Source organism: Hemicordylus capensis, chromosome 3, assembly GCF_027244095.1.
Source record: "Hemicordylus capensis ecotype Gifberg chromosome 3, rHemCap1.1.pri, whole genome shotgun sequence".
NCBI lineage: Eukaryota > Metazoa > Chordata > Lepidosauria > Squamata > Cordylidae > Hemicordylus > Hemicordylus capensis.
In genome coordinates this window covers 196,570,773-196,590,337 of record NC_069659.1, presented here as the reverse complement: position 1 = coordinate 196,590,337, position 19,565 = coordinate 196,570,773, and the positions used below count along the sequence as shown (strand labels likewise).

General features: G+C 45.9%; 1 protein-coding gene across 7 annotated transcripts in view; it reads left to right on the top strand.

Annotated features, from left to right (window-relative positions):
• Positions 1 to 409: 409 nt before the first annotated feature.
• Positions 410 to 19,565, top strand: part of LOC128351998 (transmembrane protein 150A-like) — a 69,354-nt gene continuing 50,198 nt past the window's right edge. For 2 of the 7 annotated variants that reach the window (XR_008320164.1, XM_053312119.1), the window contains exon 1: positions 410 to 935. Coding sequence is in view for 4 of the 7 variants with exons in the window: in XM_053312119.1 (XP_053168094.1) it covers positions 817 to 935 (119 nt within the window). In the remaining 3 variants the exon portion in view is untranslated. Of the gene's footprint in view, positions 936 to 1,008; positions 1,102 to 1,769; positions 1,976 to 18,599; positions 18,693 to 19,565 lie in introns of those variants that run through there. The other 5 variants (XM_053312123.1, XM_053312129.1, XM_053312120.1 and 2 more) reach the window with 5 other exon arrangements.

The window sequence follows — 19,565 nt, the reverse complement described above, 5'->3', positions numbered from 1 at the left end:
CAGGACTAAGACGGGAGACCCGAGTTCAAATCTCCTTTCAGCCATGATACTTGCTGGGTGACTCTGGGCCAGTCACTTCTCTTTCAGCCTAACCCACTTCACAGGGTTGTTGTGAGGAGAAAACTTAAGTATGTAGTACTTAGAGGAGGAAGAGCGGGATATAAAATGTTTTTTTTTAAAAGAGGGGTCCCATCTTCATGAGAGGTGCTGCTTCCCGCCTACTCAGTATCATCAGGAGCAGCAACATCTATTGCACTTTCTCTTCTTTGGCTCTGAAACCTGCGGGCATCCTCTCTTCCCGCGGTTGTTGTTTTAGCGGGAGAGGATAAGGAAATGCAGAGGCCACGGGCTCATTTAAAGAGTTGAGCAGTTGTCTCTCTCGCTGTTTGAAAGGTTTCTGTCAAGAAGCAAGCCGCGGGAGCTGGGCCGGCCTGGCGGGGCGCGGAGAAGAAGCACACTCTCTCCAATTGCTGTCACATTTTCAAGCGCGCGAGCACAGCCCGCTCCCTTCCAGGAGAACGCCCCTGCTCCATTCACCCCACCCACCCGGCATATCTCCAGGCTAGGGCGGGTAGAGGACTGGGATCAGCCCCTGGGGCGGGGTCGCTTCGTCCCATGTCGGGCTTGGTCCCACTTGGCTCCCAAGGGAGTTGGGTTTTGGCTACTGCTACCGGTTCGGAGCCAAATCCGGTTCCGCTGGATATTGTGTGGTGCTGCGCTCCAGCCCACCGAAGACGAGAGGAGCAAGGCAAGGCAGGGGCCTCTTCGAGACCGGCGGCGCCTCGCATCGCCTGACTCCTTCCGGACGCCCTCTGGATGGTTCCTGGGCGGGCGAGCTCCCCTTTGCGGGTGCAGCACCTTAGGCCCAAGATGCCAGCCTGGGTGATCCTGCCTATCGCTTTACCCGCCTTCAGTATTACCGGCATGTGGATCGTGTGAGTAGCTAAGCCTCGCGTGCGGCACTCGGGCTCTAGCTGCGCAGGCGGTGGGTAGGAAATGTTGCGAGCAACTGGCAAACCCGGCGGCGGCTCTGCCCGGCTTTTTGCAAAGGCCATCGCGCCCGCGCTTTCGGTCATGCTGCAGCTGCTTGGCGAAGCAAAGGTCCGTCTCCGTCCTGCTCGGCTCCTCCGTGCCCTGGCCGGGCTGCTCCTCGGCTCTGCGCCAGCGTGGGGGTTCTGCGCGGAGCCTGGAGTTCCTGTCGCCTCTCTCGAGTCCTGGCTGCGTTGAGTTCTGCTCGGGCTTCTTCTCGCCCACTCTAGGCACTCCTCCCCCCCCCCCCCGCTTGACGGCCGTAGCTGCACCGCCTGGGGAGAAGAGGGTCAAGGCTGGGGTAGGGAGGGTCCCCTCTGAGTCTGACTGATGCCCTGACCCTGAGACGACGACAGGGCGTGAGCCAGTGGCAAGTGCCCATCTTTTCCGTTGTTGGAGGTGGGCCTGCGGGCTGGAAGGATGGATGTCTTGCTTGGAGTGCGGCTGCCTGTCCTGCAGTCAGAGCGCGACGAAACAGGGCATGGCCCAAGTAAGACATCATGTCTCTCATCTCGACCTACGCCTCGCAGGCTCAGCCTCAGCCGTTTCATTCTCTTGCTGCCTCGCCGGCAAGCAGCCCCGTTTGGGCATGCTTAAAGGGGCCCCGCGCAGCGCACCCTTCTCCACTCTCCAGCCATGCCCATACCCGCTGCCTGAGTCCACCTGACCTGCCGGCATGCCATTGCCAACGGCCTGTGCTTGTGTGGGCTTGCTGGGGCTGAGCGGCACTGTCTGGCACGGCCTGGGATGAAAGGGAGTGTGCTAGGCTGCTGCTTCTTTTTGGAGAGGGATGTGTGTGTGCGCGCGCAGCAGGTATAAGGGGGCGACGATGGGGAGCGAATGAGAGGGAACAGCTGCTCTCCCTCAAATCCACATGGTGAGCAAATGGAGGGTTAGCAAAGATGGCCCGCAAGCTGATCATTGGCCCTAGGATGAAAGAGGTGAGGTGAGGAGAATGATGCTTCAGGAAGCAACTTCCAGGAGTGGATTAGGGGTTACGGATGGTGGAGGTGGAGCTAATGTCATTGTTTTGCACAAGGCGCTCACTTCTGGAAATGTTTACCCAACTGTGTGCATGTCTGTGCCTGAAAATATTGTGAGGATTAAACTAACCTTCAGTCAGGGTTCTTTGTGATTTCTGCTTGCATTTAAACACAGTTGGATGTTGCCTGGTTAGTTCTCCTTGTGCAGGAGACTCTTTGCCATGTTCAGCAGCTTAGCTTAGCTGTGCTTATTGCAAGCATCAAGTTGAGCCCCCCCGCGCCCCCTCCCCGTAATTTCCAGGATGTTGTGTGCATTAGAATGAGCCGGCTGTTAGTGCATTTCAGTGCACTGAGAAACAGTTGGAAGAGGCTGGATTTACCTGATGCTACTAAATACTATTTCGTCTAGGAAAGCAACTAGTACTCTCTCTCCCCCCCTCCCCCCCACTGCAATCCTAGGAGGCCGTGCTGCTAACTGGAGCAGTGAGACCTGTCTGAGAATTGTGTGCCTCTTGCCCCCTCAAGGCGGGGAGGGGGTTAAAATAGGAGTCATCTCTCCCTCCCCAGTTATGAGGGAGGGGGGCAGAGATAGGGTTCTGCTGCAGGAGAGAGCCTGCATCACCACAGCAAAGGAATGCCCCCTCTCCTTCCTGTCTAGCTTGAGAGGGCAGCAACACTTATCTTCCCCTCCCACCATAAGCAAAGTGTTCGTGACAGTAGCCCTTCTCACTCCCCCTTCTCCAATCATTGTTGGGGTAAGAGGGGCACTTGCGTTGTGGGGGAAAGAACATCCCTTACCTTTCCCTCTGTCCATGGAAGGGGTTCTTATATACACTCAAAAGCTACTGAGACGTCCCTAAATATTCTTCTAGCACAAACCTGTAGAGGTTCATTAAAAAATAAGTCCTGTTGTGCTCAGTAGGACTTGTTCCCAGTTAACTGTGTAGAATATTGTGGCCTTAAGAGAGTTAGTGCCACTGAAATGGGAGTGGCTTATTATTCTTATTTATTATTTATTTACACAGTCAGAAAGGTACTATTGACTGGTTTGTTTTATCCAGCCATTGAGTCCTTCCCAAGGACCTTGGATGGCTGAATTTTATTGTCAGTGTTGTTGCTTTTGTTATAGATATCGTCACAGAATATAGGCTGTTCCCAGTAAAGTTGCTTTTTGAAATTGGCGTAAAGTTGCTTGTTGTTGTTGTTATTTATTCGATTTCTATACCACCCTTCCAAAAATGGCTCAGGGCGGTTTACACAGAGAAATAATAAATAAGTAAGATGGATCCCTGTCCCCAAAGGGCTCACAATCTAAAAAGAAACATCAGATAGACACCAGCAACAGTCACTGGAGGTACAGTGCTGGGGGTGGATTGGGCCAGTTTATTGTGTGGTTTTTAATTATGATTGTATGCTGTTTTGGGGGTGCTCTTCAGAGGAGAAAAAGCAGCATATAAATGTTAATATGAATCAGTTGTGCCAGCCAGTCTTGATTCAACCCACCTGAAGGGCTTAGAAAATGTTGCTTTACCATTTTTTTTTTCACCGTGCAGGAGCATGCATCATTAGTGAAAGGATGACGGTCCAAGAACAAGTCTTACAAAACTGTATTCTCTCTTAAAAGATCCAGGGATAATTGTTAAAGGAAGGTGGGTGCTTACTTTTGCCCATATCTGCCAGGTTTCACTGCCTTTTAAAATGTTGGATAAATATACATTTGTTCCAACCAGCCGTCCTTATTTATCAAGTACAGTCCTCTCTTTTCTGGTTCCTGTCCCAAAGAATAGTAGTTGTAATATTCATTTAAGTATGCTCCCCACACAAAAACAACACAACAAATACCTCACTTTCCTGCATTAATATTTATTATTTATTTAGTACATTTATATACCACCCCATACAAAAAGTCCCTGGGCGGTTCTCAATATAAAACCAATAAAAACATTAACATAATTAAAACAATTAAAAATACAATAAAAACTCTAAAACTGATGCTTTAAAACTTAAAACCTGACTAAACAGGTATGTTTTTAGGCCCTTCTTAAAAACATTCAGAGGAGGGTAAACTCTAATTTTGTTAGGGAGCATGTTCCAGAGTCCCGGGGCAACTCTTTTTTTTTATGCTTGTGTTTTAATTTTATTATTATTTATTTTATTATTATTATTATTATTTTAATCAGATTTGTTTTTATATATATATATATATATATATATATATATATATATATATATATATATTTTAGCTCAATATTTTAATGTGTCTTTTTATAATATTGTTTTTACATTTTATTGTGAGCCGCCTTGGGATTTTCTTAATGAAAGGCGGGGTATAAATTTAACAATAAAATAAAATAAATAAATAAACTCTAGAAAAGGCCCCGTTTCGCGTCGCCACCAACTGAGCCAGTGACAACTGCAACCGGACCTCCTCAGATGATCTTAACAGGTGATGGGGTTGATGAAGAAGGGGCTCTCTTAAATACCTCAGACCCAATATGATTAATTTCCCAAGGTTCAGTGGCTGGTAGGAAGAATCTACTCCAGATGTGTGTACACACACACACACACACACACACACACACACACACACACACACACACAGTTTCTCCCAAAATAATAAAACATCATCACATATACACTACAGACTGCCTTGAGACTTTGTTAATGGTGAGAGGCTGCTGCTGCTGTGTGTGTAGTTATTAGTATTGATTGTGGGGTGTGTGTGTGTGTGTGTGTGTGTGTATACACTTTAGTGCTGGCCATTTAAAAAGCCCCCCCCACCCGTTTTAACTGTTTAGCCCCAGGATGCCCTAAAGCCTTTAACTGATACTACCTGAAATAGTGCCATGAAGTAGGACAGATCTCCTGCTTTAGGATCAGAGCAGTCAGTGATGGATACTCTCACGCACCAGAGTTTGCTTGAGAGGGAGACTGAGCCTGCAGCCTGTTTAGGCACACTTATCCGTCAGTCCTATTAACTTGGTGGAACTTACTTCTGAGTAAGCATGTGTAGGTTCAGGCTTTTGCTTTCCCATCCATAGAGGGAGCAAGCAACCTGGCTGACTCCTATGTGAATTGGGGACTTGCCTACCTGATAGTTGTCTGTCCATGGTTAGTTTAGCCCATGGATTCTTCTGAGCTGAATCACAATGAGGGTTTCTAATCTCTCTAGTTTCTTGTCAGTTCTGAACCTTCTGCAAGAGGAAGAGACAGACGGCCCAAAGCGTTGTGGTGCCTGAGGCCGAAAATCCAAATGGCACCTCACCTCTAGCATCCAGAAATATAAGACTCGGTGAAGTAATGATGGACAATTGGCTACCCTTCAACTCCAAAATATGCTGCTTGAGGCCGGCTGCCTCACCCAGCCTAATTGCTATCTTGTTGGTTACAGTGTCTGTTGGCTGACTGTCAATTCCAAGGAGAAGGAGTGGGTTGTCAGCCTTGAGTGGGAGCAAAATCAGTTACCAAGGCGAATGTTTAATCCCTTCAGGCTGATGCTGGTCTAGGCTTCCTTCCAACACATTGAGCTGGTGGCATGATGTAGGGGGAGGAATGGGTTTGGGGAGGGTTTTCAAATATGCCTTATTAAACAAGTGGCTAACCTGTGGCACAGGAGCAGGAGAGCCAGTGAGCCTAGCCGCAGCATAACCAGGTGCAAGGCTGTATGTACTTGAGCACAGACTAAAGGGGCATTTCCTCTTAACTGTGGACTAGACTTGCCAGAAATAGGAATCCTGCTCCCAATACAGAGGCTTTGGGCTGGATTAGATCACTCATCACATCTTTTCCAACTCTCTTACCACAGAGCATCAGTCTCCCTAAACATAATGGGGCACCTTGTTTCAGATGTGTCTGCTTTTTTTAGTGTCCTTAAAAACAAACAAACCAAAAGCCTTGTTGCAAATATTTAATTTAATCTTATTTTGTAAAGGTGGGCTTTGTTGCCCCTTCTCCCATCCCGTGTTTCCTTAAGATAAGCCTTCTACTTTCCAACCTCACACTTCTCTTCTGTTGATCATTAGCTGTTGTTTATTGTCTGCCTGCCCATGTGACAGCACTATCTAAGCCAGTTTGCATTAATTTTGAGAACAGTGTTTCATGAGCTGCTGCCTCAAGGCTCATAGGCAACTAAAAGGAGTTTCAACATTGGTAGAATACTGCTGGCAATAAAACCTCTGTATTCTGAGTTCACACAGTCAAGTATTTTTGCTGTTACCTATGGATTAATTTCCCACCCTATCCATTGTTGTGGCAAATATAATCCATCCATCTCAGTTTGCCAATATGCAAAATAGGAATAGTGGCAGCTTCCTAACGTGGTGGTTGAGGTTACACATAAAATAGAATGTCTCACTGATCTATTAAGTTCAGCAGATGAGTTACTGCCAACCTAACTACCTAATGGCATATAGTAAGTAAGTAATCCTTATTATAGTCACAGACCAGAGAAATTGCAATACAAATAGCTGATAAGTCATTATGGAAGAGCAATTAGCTCTTGCCAAGTTCTACAAGCAGACAAGTAAAATTTGGCAACATTTGAAGAAATTATATCATTTTGATCAAAGAGTAAATATTTAAGATAGAAAAGATATGTATGGCCTGGAAAATTAGTTGTTAAAAGGTGATACCTAGTGGGCACAAATATTTCTATATAAATCACAATATAGTAAAACGTGAGCACCTTCCTTATGAGGTAAGACTTCGACACCTGGGATTTTTAGTTTAGAAAAAAGATGACTGAGGGGAGACATGATAGAGGTCTATATAATCATGCATGGTGTGGAGAGAATGGATAGAGAGAAGTTTTTCTCCCCCTCTCATAACACTAGAACCCGGGGTCTTCCAATGAAGCTGACTGCCAAGAACTTTAGGATCAAAACAAGGAAGCACTTTTTCACACAACACATAATCAACTTGTGGAATTCTTTGCCACAGGATGTGGTGACTGCCTGGATGACTTTAAGAGGGGTTTAGATAAATTCATGGAGGACATGTCTATCAATGGCTACTAGTCTGGTGGCTATAGGCCACATCCAGCCTCAGAGGCAAGATGCCTCTCAATACCAGTTGCAGGGGAGTAGCAGTAAGAGGGAGGGGCATGCCTTCAGCCCTTGCCTGTGGGCTTCCCAGGGGCATCTGGTGTGCCACTGTGTGAAACAGAATACTGGACTAGATAGGCCTTGAGCTTGTTCCAGCAGGGCTGTTCTTATGTGAGCCATCGTTTTGATGGCATCCATGCCACACAGGCAAAGGTGATCCGTAAGGAATTTTCTTACATTTTCCTTCCAAAACAGCCATGGATAAAATATTGAAGCGAGCTAATGTTAAAGCCCTTCGATATTTTGGCACCGTGATTCAGCTTAAATAACTGGCTGGCTTAGAGCTAAAAGATTGTATACTCAAAAAGCTGTCTCTAGGTGTGAGGGACTGCTCTACTTATTATTATTTATTTCTTGTTTACACAGTCAGACAGGTGTTATTGACTGGTTTGTTTTATCCAGACATCGAGTCCTTCCCAAGGACCTGGGATGGCTGAATTTTATCATCAATACTGTTGTTTATTATAGATATCGTCGCAAAATATAGGCTGTTCCCTGTAAAGCTGCTTTTTGTAATTGGCTGATGGTGATTTCTGTGGCCCCTATGGTGTTGAGGTGCTCTTCAAGGTCTTTTGGAACTGCACCCAGGGCGCCAATTACCACTGGGATTATTTGGGTCTTTTTCTGCCACAGCCTTTCAGTTTCAATTTGTAGATCTTTGTATTTGGTGATTTTTTCTATTTCTTTTTCTTCTATTCTGCTATCCCCTGGTATTGCTATGTCGATTATTTTAACTTGTTTTTCTTTCTTCTCGACTACAGTTATATCTGGTGTATTGTGTGGCAGATGTTTGTCTGTTTGTAGTCGGAAGTCCCATAATATTTTTACATCTTCATTTTCTTCAACTTTTTCAATTTTATGGTCCCAAAAATTCTTGGGTACAGGTAGCTTGTATTTTTTGCAGATGTTCCAGTGTATCATCCCTGCTACCTTGTCATGCCTTTGTTTGTAGTCAGTCTGTGCGATCTTTTTACAACAGCTGATTAGGTGGTCCACGGTTTCATCTGCTTCTTTACAAAGGGGTACTTGCTGTTTGTTGTGGATTTTTCGACTTTTGCTCTTATTGCATTTGTTCTTAGTGCCTGTTCTTGTGCAGCCAGTATTAAACCCTCTGTTTCTTTCTTCAAGTTGCCATTCTTAAGCCATTGCCAGGTCTTGGTGATGTCTGATTTTCCACTTATATTGTGCAAATATTGACCATGCAGTGGCTTATTTCTCCATTTTTCTGCTCGGTTCTTGACTTGTTCTTTCTTGTAGGCCTGCTTTGTTTCATTGGTGTTGAATAGTTTCGCATTATTGACCATTTGAAGTGCATCTTCTTCACTGTCCTTGATATATTCTTCAAGGCCTCTTTTCTCCTCCTCTACTGTTTGATGGACTTGCAGCATTCCTCTTCCACCTGAGCTGCGAGGGAGGTATAGCCTATTGACATCACTGCGGGGGTGCAGAGCATGATTTATTGTCATGATTTTCCTGGTCTTACGATCTAGCGTCTCTAGCTCTGCCTGGGTCCAGTCTATTATTCCTGCAGTGTATCTGATAACAGGAATAGCCCAGGTGTTTATGGCTTGTATGGTGTTCCCGCCATTGAGTTTGGACTTGAGGATTTTTCTAACTCTCCTTATGTATTCACTTCCAATTTTTCTTTTAACTTCAGTGTGTGCGATGTTATCAGCCTGGAGAATTCCCAAGTATTTGTAAGGTTCTTTCTCTTCCAGGTTCTTGATCTTGCTTCCATTGGACAGTTCTATTCCTTCTGTTTTTCTTATTTTCCCTCTGTTCATTATTAATGCAGCACACTTGTCTAGTCCAAACTCCATTGCTATATCGCTACTGAATATACGGACAGTGTTTAGCAGTGATTTAATTTCTGACTGGGACTTCCCATACAACTTTAGATCGTCCATGTACAGCAGATGGTATTATTATTATTATTATTATTACATTTATATCCCACTCTTCCTCCAAGGAGCCCAGAGTGGTATACTACATACTTGAGTTTCTCTTTCACAACAACCCTGTGAAGTAGGTTAGGCTGAGAGGGAAGTGACTGGCCCAGAGTCATCTAGCTAGTTTCATGGCTGAATGGGGATTTGAACTCGGGTCTCCCCAGTCCTAGGCCAGCACTCTAACCACTACACCATGCTGGCTTGCCTTTCCATGTCTACAGTTCATTGCTGAGTGCTGTTTTGGCCCGGTTAAAGCCCAATACGTCAGACTGCACCTTCTTCTGGAGAGATCTTTTCCAGCTTGTGTCAAAATTATCAGAGCCAATGGCATGAATCCTAGTGGGGGGTGGGCGATCAGCTTTAACCAGCAATCATAAATGCTTAGTCATAATCCAGGATCCACGTTAACTACACCTGTTTCCTGATTGAGAGCTGCACTGGCCACACAATGGGTCACCTGAAATATATGTTCCATATGGGAGCTGGTTTGGGGCTTTAGCTAGGAATAGCTTTATTTCAGCAGGGATAAATAAAACTACTCCAGACCAAAAAAAAGGATTGAATTGCGGACATGGACCTCTGGGCATTTTGCAAAACATAATCAAGGTCTGCACTCCATGAGGCTTGTAATCAAGGTCTACACTACTGGAGGCTTGTAAAACAACACCCAGAAATTTAAATGTTTTAACCTGTACTAAATTGTGACCATTCAAAGACCAATATTGGCGCTTTGGGTGTTTTGCAAATGTAAGTACTTTTTATCTTGGAATAATTGATCTCTCTCTAATGCTTGGTCATTGCAATACATAGTGAGATATAGTAGGGCTCTTTTTAAGCCATTCAGGGTCTGAGATAGTATAGCAGCATCGTCTGCATAAAGAAGGATTGTAATATTCTTATTAGCCAATTTTGGGGGGTGATGAGCACTGTTCCCTCTAAGGCGTGCACATGTGTGCGTGCTCACAAGCTGTCTGATGTCTGTTCAGTTAATTTAGATCCCGCTCAGGTTGAATTAGGAAGGCCTCACTCTGAATGCAGGTGTGCACACAGTGCCTTGATATTGCCGCCTAGAACAAAACTGGTTCCGCACAGAGATGAAAAAAATTAGAGGGACCACTGGTGATGAGCCAGATTATCCAGATGGGATAATATAGAATTAATATAGAAATTAAATAATGGGGCCAATATATAGCCTTGCCTAACTCCCCTGCATTGGAACTTCTTTTGTGAGTTGGCCCTGGACACTACAATGAACTTTCAAATGTGAGTTCTCATATATCTCCTATAGTAAAAGAAGTAAGCAGTAGTCCACCAAAGCTTGTTGAGCTTGCCCAACAGCTTTTGTTTATAAATTAGGTCAAAAGCAAACCTAAAATCAACAGAAGCAGCATATAAAGCAGAACTAGAATTAGACTGAGGAAGAGAGTTGGCATCAAGTTTTATTATTTATTATTTATTTTATTTATTATTAAAACTTTTATACCACCCTTCCAAAAGGCTCAGGGCGGTTTACATTAAAGCACCATTAAAATCAGTTAACAATTAAAGTTAATTGTTAAAAATTATAAAGGCATAAAACAATGATTAACAATTAAAAACATCATAAAATGGCAATTAAATAGAAAAATTTAAAAACAAGTTTTAAAAAGCTGAGAAAGCCTTGTTGAAGAGATGTGTTTTCAGAAGTTTTTTAAAAATTGCCAGAGATGGAGAGGCTTGTATCCCAGCAGGGAGCGCATTCCACAATCTCGGGGCAGCAGCCGAGAAGGCCCATCTCTGTGTAGCCACCAAACAAGTTGGGGGCAGCTGGAGATGGACCTTCTCAAATGACCTCAACGGCCAGTGGGGCTCATAGCGAAGAAGACGCTCTCTTAAATACCCAGGGCCTAAGCCGTTTAGGGCTTTGTAAGTTATAACTAGCACTTTGTATTTTGCCCGGAAACCTATTGGCAGCCAGTGTAACTCCATCAACAGAGGGGTAATGTGGTCTCTCCGAGATGACCCAGAGACCAACCTGGCTGCCGCATTCTGAACCAACTGAAGTTTCTGGACTACGTACAAAGGCAGCCCCATGTAGAGCGTGTTACAGAAGTCAAGTCTGGAGGTTACCAACAAATGTACCACTGTTTTGAGGTCATTGATCTCAAGAAATGGGTGCAGCTGGCGTATCAGCCGGAGCTGATAAAAAGCACCCCTGGCCACCGCCTCAACCTGAGAAAACAAGGAGAGGTGTTGATCCAGAAGTACTCCCAGACTGCAAACCTGTTCCTTTTGGGGAAGTGTGACCCCATCTAGAACAGATAGATCAAAATCGTCTCTAGAGTTCTGACCCTGCACAATAAGTACCTCCGTCTTATCTGGATTCAGCTTCAGTTTATTCTCACTCATCCAGCCCATTACTGCTTCCAGGCAGGCATTTAGGGAGGATATGCCAACTCCTGAAGAAGTTGACATGGAGAAGTAGATCTGGATGTCATCAGCATACTGGTAACACCCAGCTCCAAATCCCCTGATGATCTCTCCCAGTGGTTTCATGTAGATGTTAAAAAGCATTGGAGAAAGTATGGAGCCTTGAGGGACACCATACTTAAGCTCAGATTTTGAAGAGCAACAATCTCCAATCGACACCATCTGGAATCTGTCCGAGAGGTAGGAGTGGAACCACTGTAAAACAGTGCCTCCAACCCCCAACACTCTCAGACATTCCAGAAGGATACTATGGTTGATAGTATCGAAAGTAGGCTTGTGCCCGAAACGTTTCGGAGGCCATTATGGAGGCCTCCGAAACGTTTCGGCTCTGGGGGCCATTTCGGTGCTTCGGCACTGGCGGGGGTAGTCCTTTAAGGGCGGGGGAGGGTGCACTCACCCCTCCCGCCGCATATCCCTCACCGGCGCTCCATCACTTTCAAGCCCCTCGGGGTGGCAGCGTTCCTCCCAGCCGCCCCGTTTTCATCATTGGCTGAAAGTGGCCGGAAGAAGTAACCGCGCGTGCGCCCGTTGCGGGCATGCATGCGCCCATCTGCCATGCGGGTGCACGCACGCGACGGGCGCAAGCACAGTTACTTCGTCTGGCCACTTCCAGCCAATGATGAAAACGGGGCGGCTGGGAGGAACGCTGCCGCCCCGAGGGGCTTGAAAGTGATGGAGCGCCGGCGAGGGATATGCGGCGGGAGGGGTGAGTGCACCCTCCCCCGCCCTTAAAGGACTACCCCCGCCGGTGCCGAAAGAACTTCGTGCACATCCCTAATCGAAAGCCGCCGAGAGATCCAAGAGGACCAACAGAGTCTCACTTAAATAACAGGGTGGATTTGATTTAAATCAAACTGATTTAAATCACGATTTAAATCACTAGCAGGGTGGATAAAAATCAAAAAAATCCGATTTAAATCAAAAAAATCCGATTTTTAAAATTTAAATCTTTTTTTTGATTTAAATCGGATTTTTTTGATTTGAATCGGATTTTTTTGATTTTTATCCACCCTGCTAGTGATTTAAATCGTGATTTAAATCAAATCCACCCTGTTAAATAATAAACTCCCTCTGTCAATTCCCAATTGGAGATCATCTATCAGGCCGACCAAGGCAGTCTCCACTCCATAGCCCGCCCGAAAACCAGTTTGAAATGGGTCTAGATAGTCAGTTTCCTCCAAGACCGCCTGGAGCTGAGAGGCCACCACCCTCTCAATTACCTTGCCCAGCCATGGGAGATTGGAGATAGGCCTATAATTGCTCAACTCTGAGGGATCTAACGCAGGCTTCTTTAGAAGAGGTCTAATAATTGCCTCCTTAAGACAAGGAGGCATCCTGCCCTCCCTCAGAGAAGCATTTATGATTTCTACCAGGCCGCCTACAACAGCCTCCTTGCTAGATTGAACAAGCCATGTTGGACAAGGGTCAAGAGAACAAGTGGTAGGCCTCACCGCTCCAAGCAGCTTGTCCATATCCTCAGGAGTCACAAACTGAAATTGATCCAGTCGAATTGTATAAGAGGAGTTGTTGGACATCTCCAGTTCAGACATCAAATTAATTGTGGAGTCTCCATCTAAGTTGGCCCAAATCCGAGAGATTTTGTCTGCGAAAAATTCATTAAACACATCACAGCGGGTGACTGATGCTTCCAAATTCTGGTTCAAGGGAGAGGGGGCAGATACTAGTCCCTCAAGTTCCAAATAAATATCCCCCTAATGGGGATATTAAATGCTGCTCTTGAGCTCCTTGGAGAAATACAGAAGCAACACAGAAAGTTTGGTGCAGATCAGCATTTTCAGAAGCCGCAGATCTGGCCCTGGCTTTGTCTGTGGTCCATGAGTCTGTCTGATTAGTCTACTGCTGCAAATCAGTAGTTGGCCTGTTGGCAAATAATAATAGTCCCTTTCCCTGCTTAACAGAGCATCCATCTTCCAGAATTGGTGTTGTGTAGATGACAGGAATTTTGGCTGAGTGTTCCAGCTTAACACAAGAGGAGCTCTGTTATTTTCATGCTTAGATCTCTGGTGTTTCAAATATTCCTTGCTATCCATCTAGTCTTGTCAGTTGTGTGTGTGCATGTCTGTGTGACAGTCGGGATGTCAAACCAGGGCCTCTAGCAGCCAGTCTCTGGAGCCTTATCTCCTGCATCACCAGCACTCTGGTTCTTCAGCAGGCCTGGCAAACTGGGCTTATTTGAGTCAAAGGCAGGGCTGTCCTTAGGGCATGGCAAGCAGGGTGACCGCCCCAGGCCCTGCATTCTGCCAGGGTTTTTAAGGACAGCCCAGGTCAAAGGTGCCCTCTATTTTTATTTTTATTTATCTTTATTTATTTATTTGATTTCTATACAGCCCTTCCAAAAATGGCTCAGGGTGATTTACACAGAGAAATAATAAATAAATAAGATGGATCCCTGTCCCCAAAGGGCTCACAATCTAAAAAGAAACATAAGATAGACAACAGCAACAGTCACAGGAGGTACTGTGCTGGGTATGGATAGGGCCAGTTCTCTCAGCTGAAGAACCAGTCTGGATAATGTTGGCTGACCCCCCAGGCCATTCCAAAGTCACTGGTCCCTATAAAGCCCTGGTCTTCAACCTAGCTCCTCAGTCTGAGCAGCTCATCATTGGGAAAAGTTACTGTAATGCAGGTGTGGGCAAAATGGCTCAGCGCTGTAAGCTAAATAAATAATAACAAACAGCTAGAACAAGGGTTCCCAACCTGTGGTACTTCAGATGTTGCTGAACTACAACCCCCATTACCGCCAGGCACAATAAACTGTAGCTTATAAATTGTAGCTACAATACATTTGCATAATTCAATGGCATGCAGGTAACATATTTTATTCAGAACTTGTGTATTGCTTTCTGAGGAGAATGATGCCCCAAAGAAGCAGTGATGCCCTCAAGTTGTACCCATAGTGCCACCCAGTGTTTAGTGTCCCTTAACCTTTTTAAAACATGGGAGTGGGGTGAGATTTGCTGGGCATAAGAGGATCTGGAGAGAAAAACCTTGAGTCTGAACACTAGTTCCTTTGGGTTGCAGAAAAGATCTTGAAACTTGGGTGTTTTATAGGAAAGGGTCCTATCTAACCCTTCAGAGGTGTGTGTGTGTGTGTGTGTGTGTGTGTGTGTGTGTGTGTGTGTGTTTAATAAATTGAGGCAATATAGTGAAGGTAGAGAAATATTTTGCACCTTTGACTTCTCTTCTAGCTCATCTCAAAAGGCTCTTTGAGGATTGGAGATAAGTGAAAGTGCATGGTTCATAAAATCCTCTGAGAAGGCCAGATATGGGAATCTCAAGATTAGTATAAACTGCTTTGGTTCCAGTATCTGCAGCTCTCAGAATTTCATACATGACAATATATCCTACCTGGTTGAAATAACTGACTGAATTTGAACTACTTTGACGTGATCTCTGTCTTTTACACAAATGGGCTATATGCAGCTGCGCCATTCCTCATCCCCTCAGTCTTTCGTTGTCCGCGCTTCAGTAAGCATCGTGGAGTCTGCAGCTCGACAACATGTAGGATCTATCTATCTATCCCCTTGTTGTTTTTTCTCCATGCTTCTTTGATTTTCTTTCTTTCTTTCTTTCTTTCTTTCTTTCTTTCTTTCTTTCTTTCTTTCTTTCTTTCTTTCTTTCGCATAGTAGCATTTTTTCCTTGGTGTTCTTTTTTTTTTTTTGGTGGGTTTTCCCCTTCCTTGGAACTCTGATCCGGGCCGGGACAGAGTGTGGTGGCCAACCGGCCATTGGCATTTATGCCGGGCATGACAAAATTTTAAAAATATGTCCGTTGCGGATCTAAGATCCCTTTCCCCGATACTCATACCGAGTGTCTCCTGTGCCTGGGGTAATCCCACATTGTTGAGACTTGTCTTCATTGCCAGAAGTTTACGAAGCAGGCTTGCAAAAATAGGGCTTCTCACCTGCGTGCAGCCTTGTGCGATCTGGCTCTCCATTCTTCCGTAGCCTTATCATTGAAGTGATCCATTAAAATGACTTCATCGTTGCAGTCGGAGCATTCAATATCTGCTCCTGTGGAGGCCAAAAACCCAGCCCTGATACCAGCTTCGGCACCTTCTAGTGCTAATCCTTAGGCTTTGAATGAGCTGGTGCACTTGGAAGACCTCGCTAAGCGTTCTGTGCCCATGGTACCAAAGTCTTCCCCGATTCACTTGGTGTTGATATCAAAGAGGAAGAAGAAGAAGTCGAAGTTGCCTCGTGATTTACTGGCGGATCAACACCTTCCTCCTATACCAAAGAAGAAGAAAGCCATCATCGGTTCCTGCATCGGAGGCCTCAGCGGCCAAGAAGCCTAAAGTGGATTCGGATCATCCTACACACCAAAGTGGTTGGTTTTGGTTCAGCCTAGCTCGCCTTTGGCTGAGAATGTGTTGGACTTGGCACCTGATCGGGTTCGCTTGAGTAGAGAACTCTCGGTGGCAATGGATGAGCCTGGGTATGCTTCATCTGAAGAGGAAGCCTTTTCCCTGGCCAAGCTCGCAGAAGATGCATCGTGGCTGCCTAGGTGGTGTTCGCCCCCTCGAAGGTGCCAGGAGAGCATCCCTCTTAGGGACCAAAGTGCCTGTTGGGACTCGGAAGAGCGCTACTCTGATTGCAGACAGGATTGATCCTGGGACCATCATGAGCCCGCATATTTGGATCATTACCGGGCGTCGGAATGCTGTTCTTCCTTGGGTGAGGTTGAGCATTCTTGTGGTGCTTGGAGCTGGGACTCTGGGTCATGTGGTTGATATTAAATCAGCTGTCAATCAGATGATTCAGACTACGTTAGGCCCCAGTATGGCCCTCATTACCTGGAAGGTCCCGCGTATGGGAAACTTGGAACTGTGCGGGGATAGCGTGAGCCTCCCTCACACTCGAAAGGGAGGCTGTGTTCCCGCTCAATGCAGCGCTCCCCTCGGGATTGAACTGAGCGACGCAACTCTCTCTCTTCAGCTCCCGTGCCACAGCAGGTTGCTTTGCCTGTCTAGGTACTGCCAGAAGAGCTTCCCGCTTCGGTACTGGACACCCTGGGGAGCAAACCGGGCTCCCCTACGTGTTCGACACCCTTGGCATAGGACGCTTTGGTTCTTCCCGAGTTGGACTATGAGAGTGATACTAGCTCTCAGGAATCTGAAGAGGTTTCCCAGGGGTCATCCCTGCTCGACATACAGTCAGACTCAAAGCCCGTTTCCCCATCGGAGGACCTTAAACAGCACTCCGCGTATGTGGCCCGCATGGCTCCAGCCCTAGGCGTGAGCCTCAGTACGCAACAGAAATGGGAACTGGACCTGTTGTTCAGCCTTATCAATGTGGAGGCAAAGGTACCAGCCACTTTACCCCTTAACTTGGCATTGTTGGGGGTCATGTGGGGTCATTGAAAAATCCGCTGACTCTTTCTCAGTCTAATAGGTGCTTGGAGAATTTTTATAGGGTGCAACTACAGGATGATATGGCCTTTCTAAAGAATCAACCCACCCCTAATTCGATCATTGTAGAGGCGTCTCTGCAAAGGACCAGGGGTCACAGCCAGTTGGCACTGAGTGACAAAGAGGGCAGAAAATTGGACTCCTTTGGGAGGAGCCTTTACTCGGCCTCAGCTTTCCACTTAAGGGTGGCCAACTATCAAGCCTATAACACCCGCTGTAACCACTTTCTGTGGGAAAAAGTGGGTCCATTTTTGGATCTCCTGTCACAGGACAAGTGAGATCCGCTAAAGCATACCTCCATGAGGCTTTTCAGGTAGCCAAACAGGAGCTCTACTCAGCTAGGCACTCGGTGGAGTGCACGGCCAAGGTGATGGCCACATCCGTGGTGCTCAGATGACATGCTTGGCTGTGTTAGTCTGGATTGAACTATGAGGCACATGCTAGGGTCAAGGACCTACCCTTTGAAGGCTCTAGCCTCTTTGCGGAGCAGACGGACGACACGCTTCAAAAGGTTCAGAAGCTGAGGAGCACGGCACAATCCATGTCATATTCAACTGTGACCACCAAACCACAGAAAACCTCCAGGTGGTCCCCTTATCAACCACAGAAGGCCCCTTCTCAACAGCAATCTCCATCCGAATGTTCTTTTCATGACAACAAGTTCCAGTCAAGATACAAGTCGGGCCTCTAGCCTAGTAAGCCGGCCTTTTAGAAACAGTGCCTGAACACCTTCCAAAAGAAGCGATGTCTCGGGGCACTTCTGGACTCGCCTGGCCCCATTTTCGGTGAGCTGGGACAGAGTGACCACGGACTGGTGGGTCCTTACAATCATATGTTTGGGCTAAGCCCTCAAGTTCTGAGGGACGCCACCTGTGTTCAGGGTCATAACTACTCCATGTACTCCAGAGTTGGACCAGGAGGTCACCTCTCTCTTGTCAAAGGATGCAATCGAGAGAGTTGTCAATCCAGTCATTAGAAGGGTGTTATCCTTCTGTGTCCAGAGGTCTACTGAGTGGAGGAAAACTCCTTCCCTGTTTGTTCTTTATGATGGGCCACGTAAAGGTCTCCAAGTTTCAGCCCAATCCATGTCTAGATGGGTAGTTTCCACAATTGAACTGTGCTATCAATTGGCTCATAAGCAGCTGCCTGCAACCGTTAAGGCATACTCAGTTAGGTCCGTAGTGACCTCGTTCGCCTTTGATTGTGCGGTCTCCTTGGACGCTATCTGCCAGGCAGCTACCTAGGCTTCGCACCACTCATTTATCCATCATTATGCTATTGATGCCAGGGCACGGAATGATGCTGTATTTGGCGGGAGTGTCCTGCACTCCATTTTCGGTTGATTTACTTGTTTCTGAAATAAATACTTCTGGCAGATTACATATCCGTCCTCCTTGGGTGCTAGCTTGTTATGCGCCCATTTGTGTAAAAGACAGAGACCACATTGAAGAACTACAGGTTGCTCACCTGTAACTTTGGTTACAGGTAAGCAACCTGTAGTTCTCATTTGACCAATTTCTGGCTGGAGTGACAGAGCTGATGTCAGTGATTTCCAAGCTCCTTCTGTCCTTTGACATTGCAGGAGGAGCACAGCGGGGAAAGCCAGCCGATGCTACTGCTTGGGATGAAGATGAATGACAAAGTATGGGGTACAATGGCATACAATCCCATTTACATCGGTGATAGCAAGATAAGGGACTAAATGTTAACCTTCTCAGCAAGTGCTAAGTAAGTCAAAATATATAATACTTTTAAAATAGAAAAATAAAATACTTTTTTCTTACAAGTGCTGAAATAAGTGTGGAGTGAGAAGGGTACTTTCATAAGCCTCATTCAGACATGATGTACAAAAGGGATGGTATACTTGAATACACTATCTAAAGTGGGAATGGAAGTCCCATCCCACTGACACGTTGATGATCTTCCTCACTTCCCCTCCTGCTGCCCCGCTCATGCTTACAGCACAGATCTTCCTGAGCTAGACTTCTTGGCTTGCTACAGTCATTTCATGGACCCAGAAGATTTTTGTACAGTCTTGAGCATTTCTTAGTTCTTTGCAGTGGTTTGATTGTCATTTGCACTTGTGGTGTGTTTGATTAATCCATTCCTTGATCTGGGCCAGCTTTTGAATTGGGCTTTAGTTAATTTTATTCCAGTCCTGGAGTAGAGGCAGGGCTAAAAAACAGCCAACAGCAAGAGCACTGAAGGCAGACTGCACTTGCCTCTTTGTAAATAATATCTGTCTCATTAAACTGTTAATATTCCAGACTCAACTTCTCTATCTTGTATACTACAGCTTTTTCCTTGGATACTACAACACTAAGGATGTTTGCGCAAACGCAGATCGTAGCCGGGCACCTTAGATAGGATTTAGATAGGATTTAGATAGGATTTTTGGTGGTTTTTAGTGCTTCAAGTATGGCTATAAGGGGGTGGGGTACTCCCTTATAGCCGGACTTGAAGCACTTACCCACCTAATCTCCTCAGACTTTTTCTGACCACCACGACAGTGGCATCGGAAAACCTCATGTTTCACCAGTGCACATGAGAGAGCTAAAAGAAGTAGAAACAGAAGATCATATCTGTTACCTCATCCTTTCA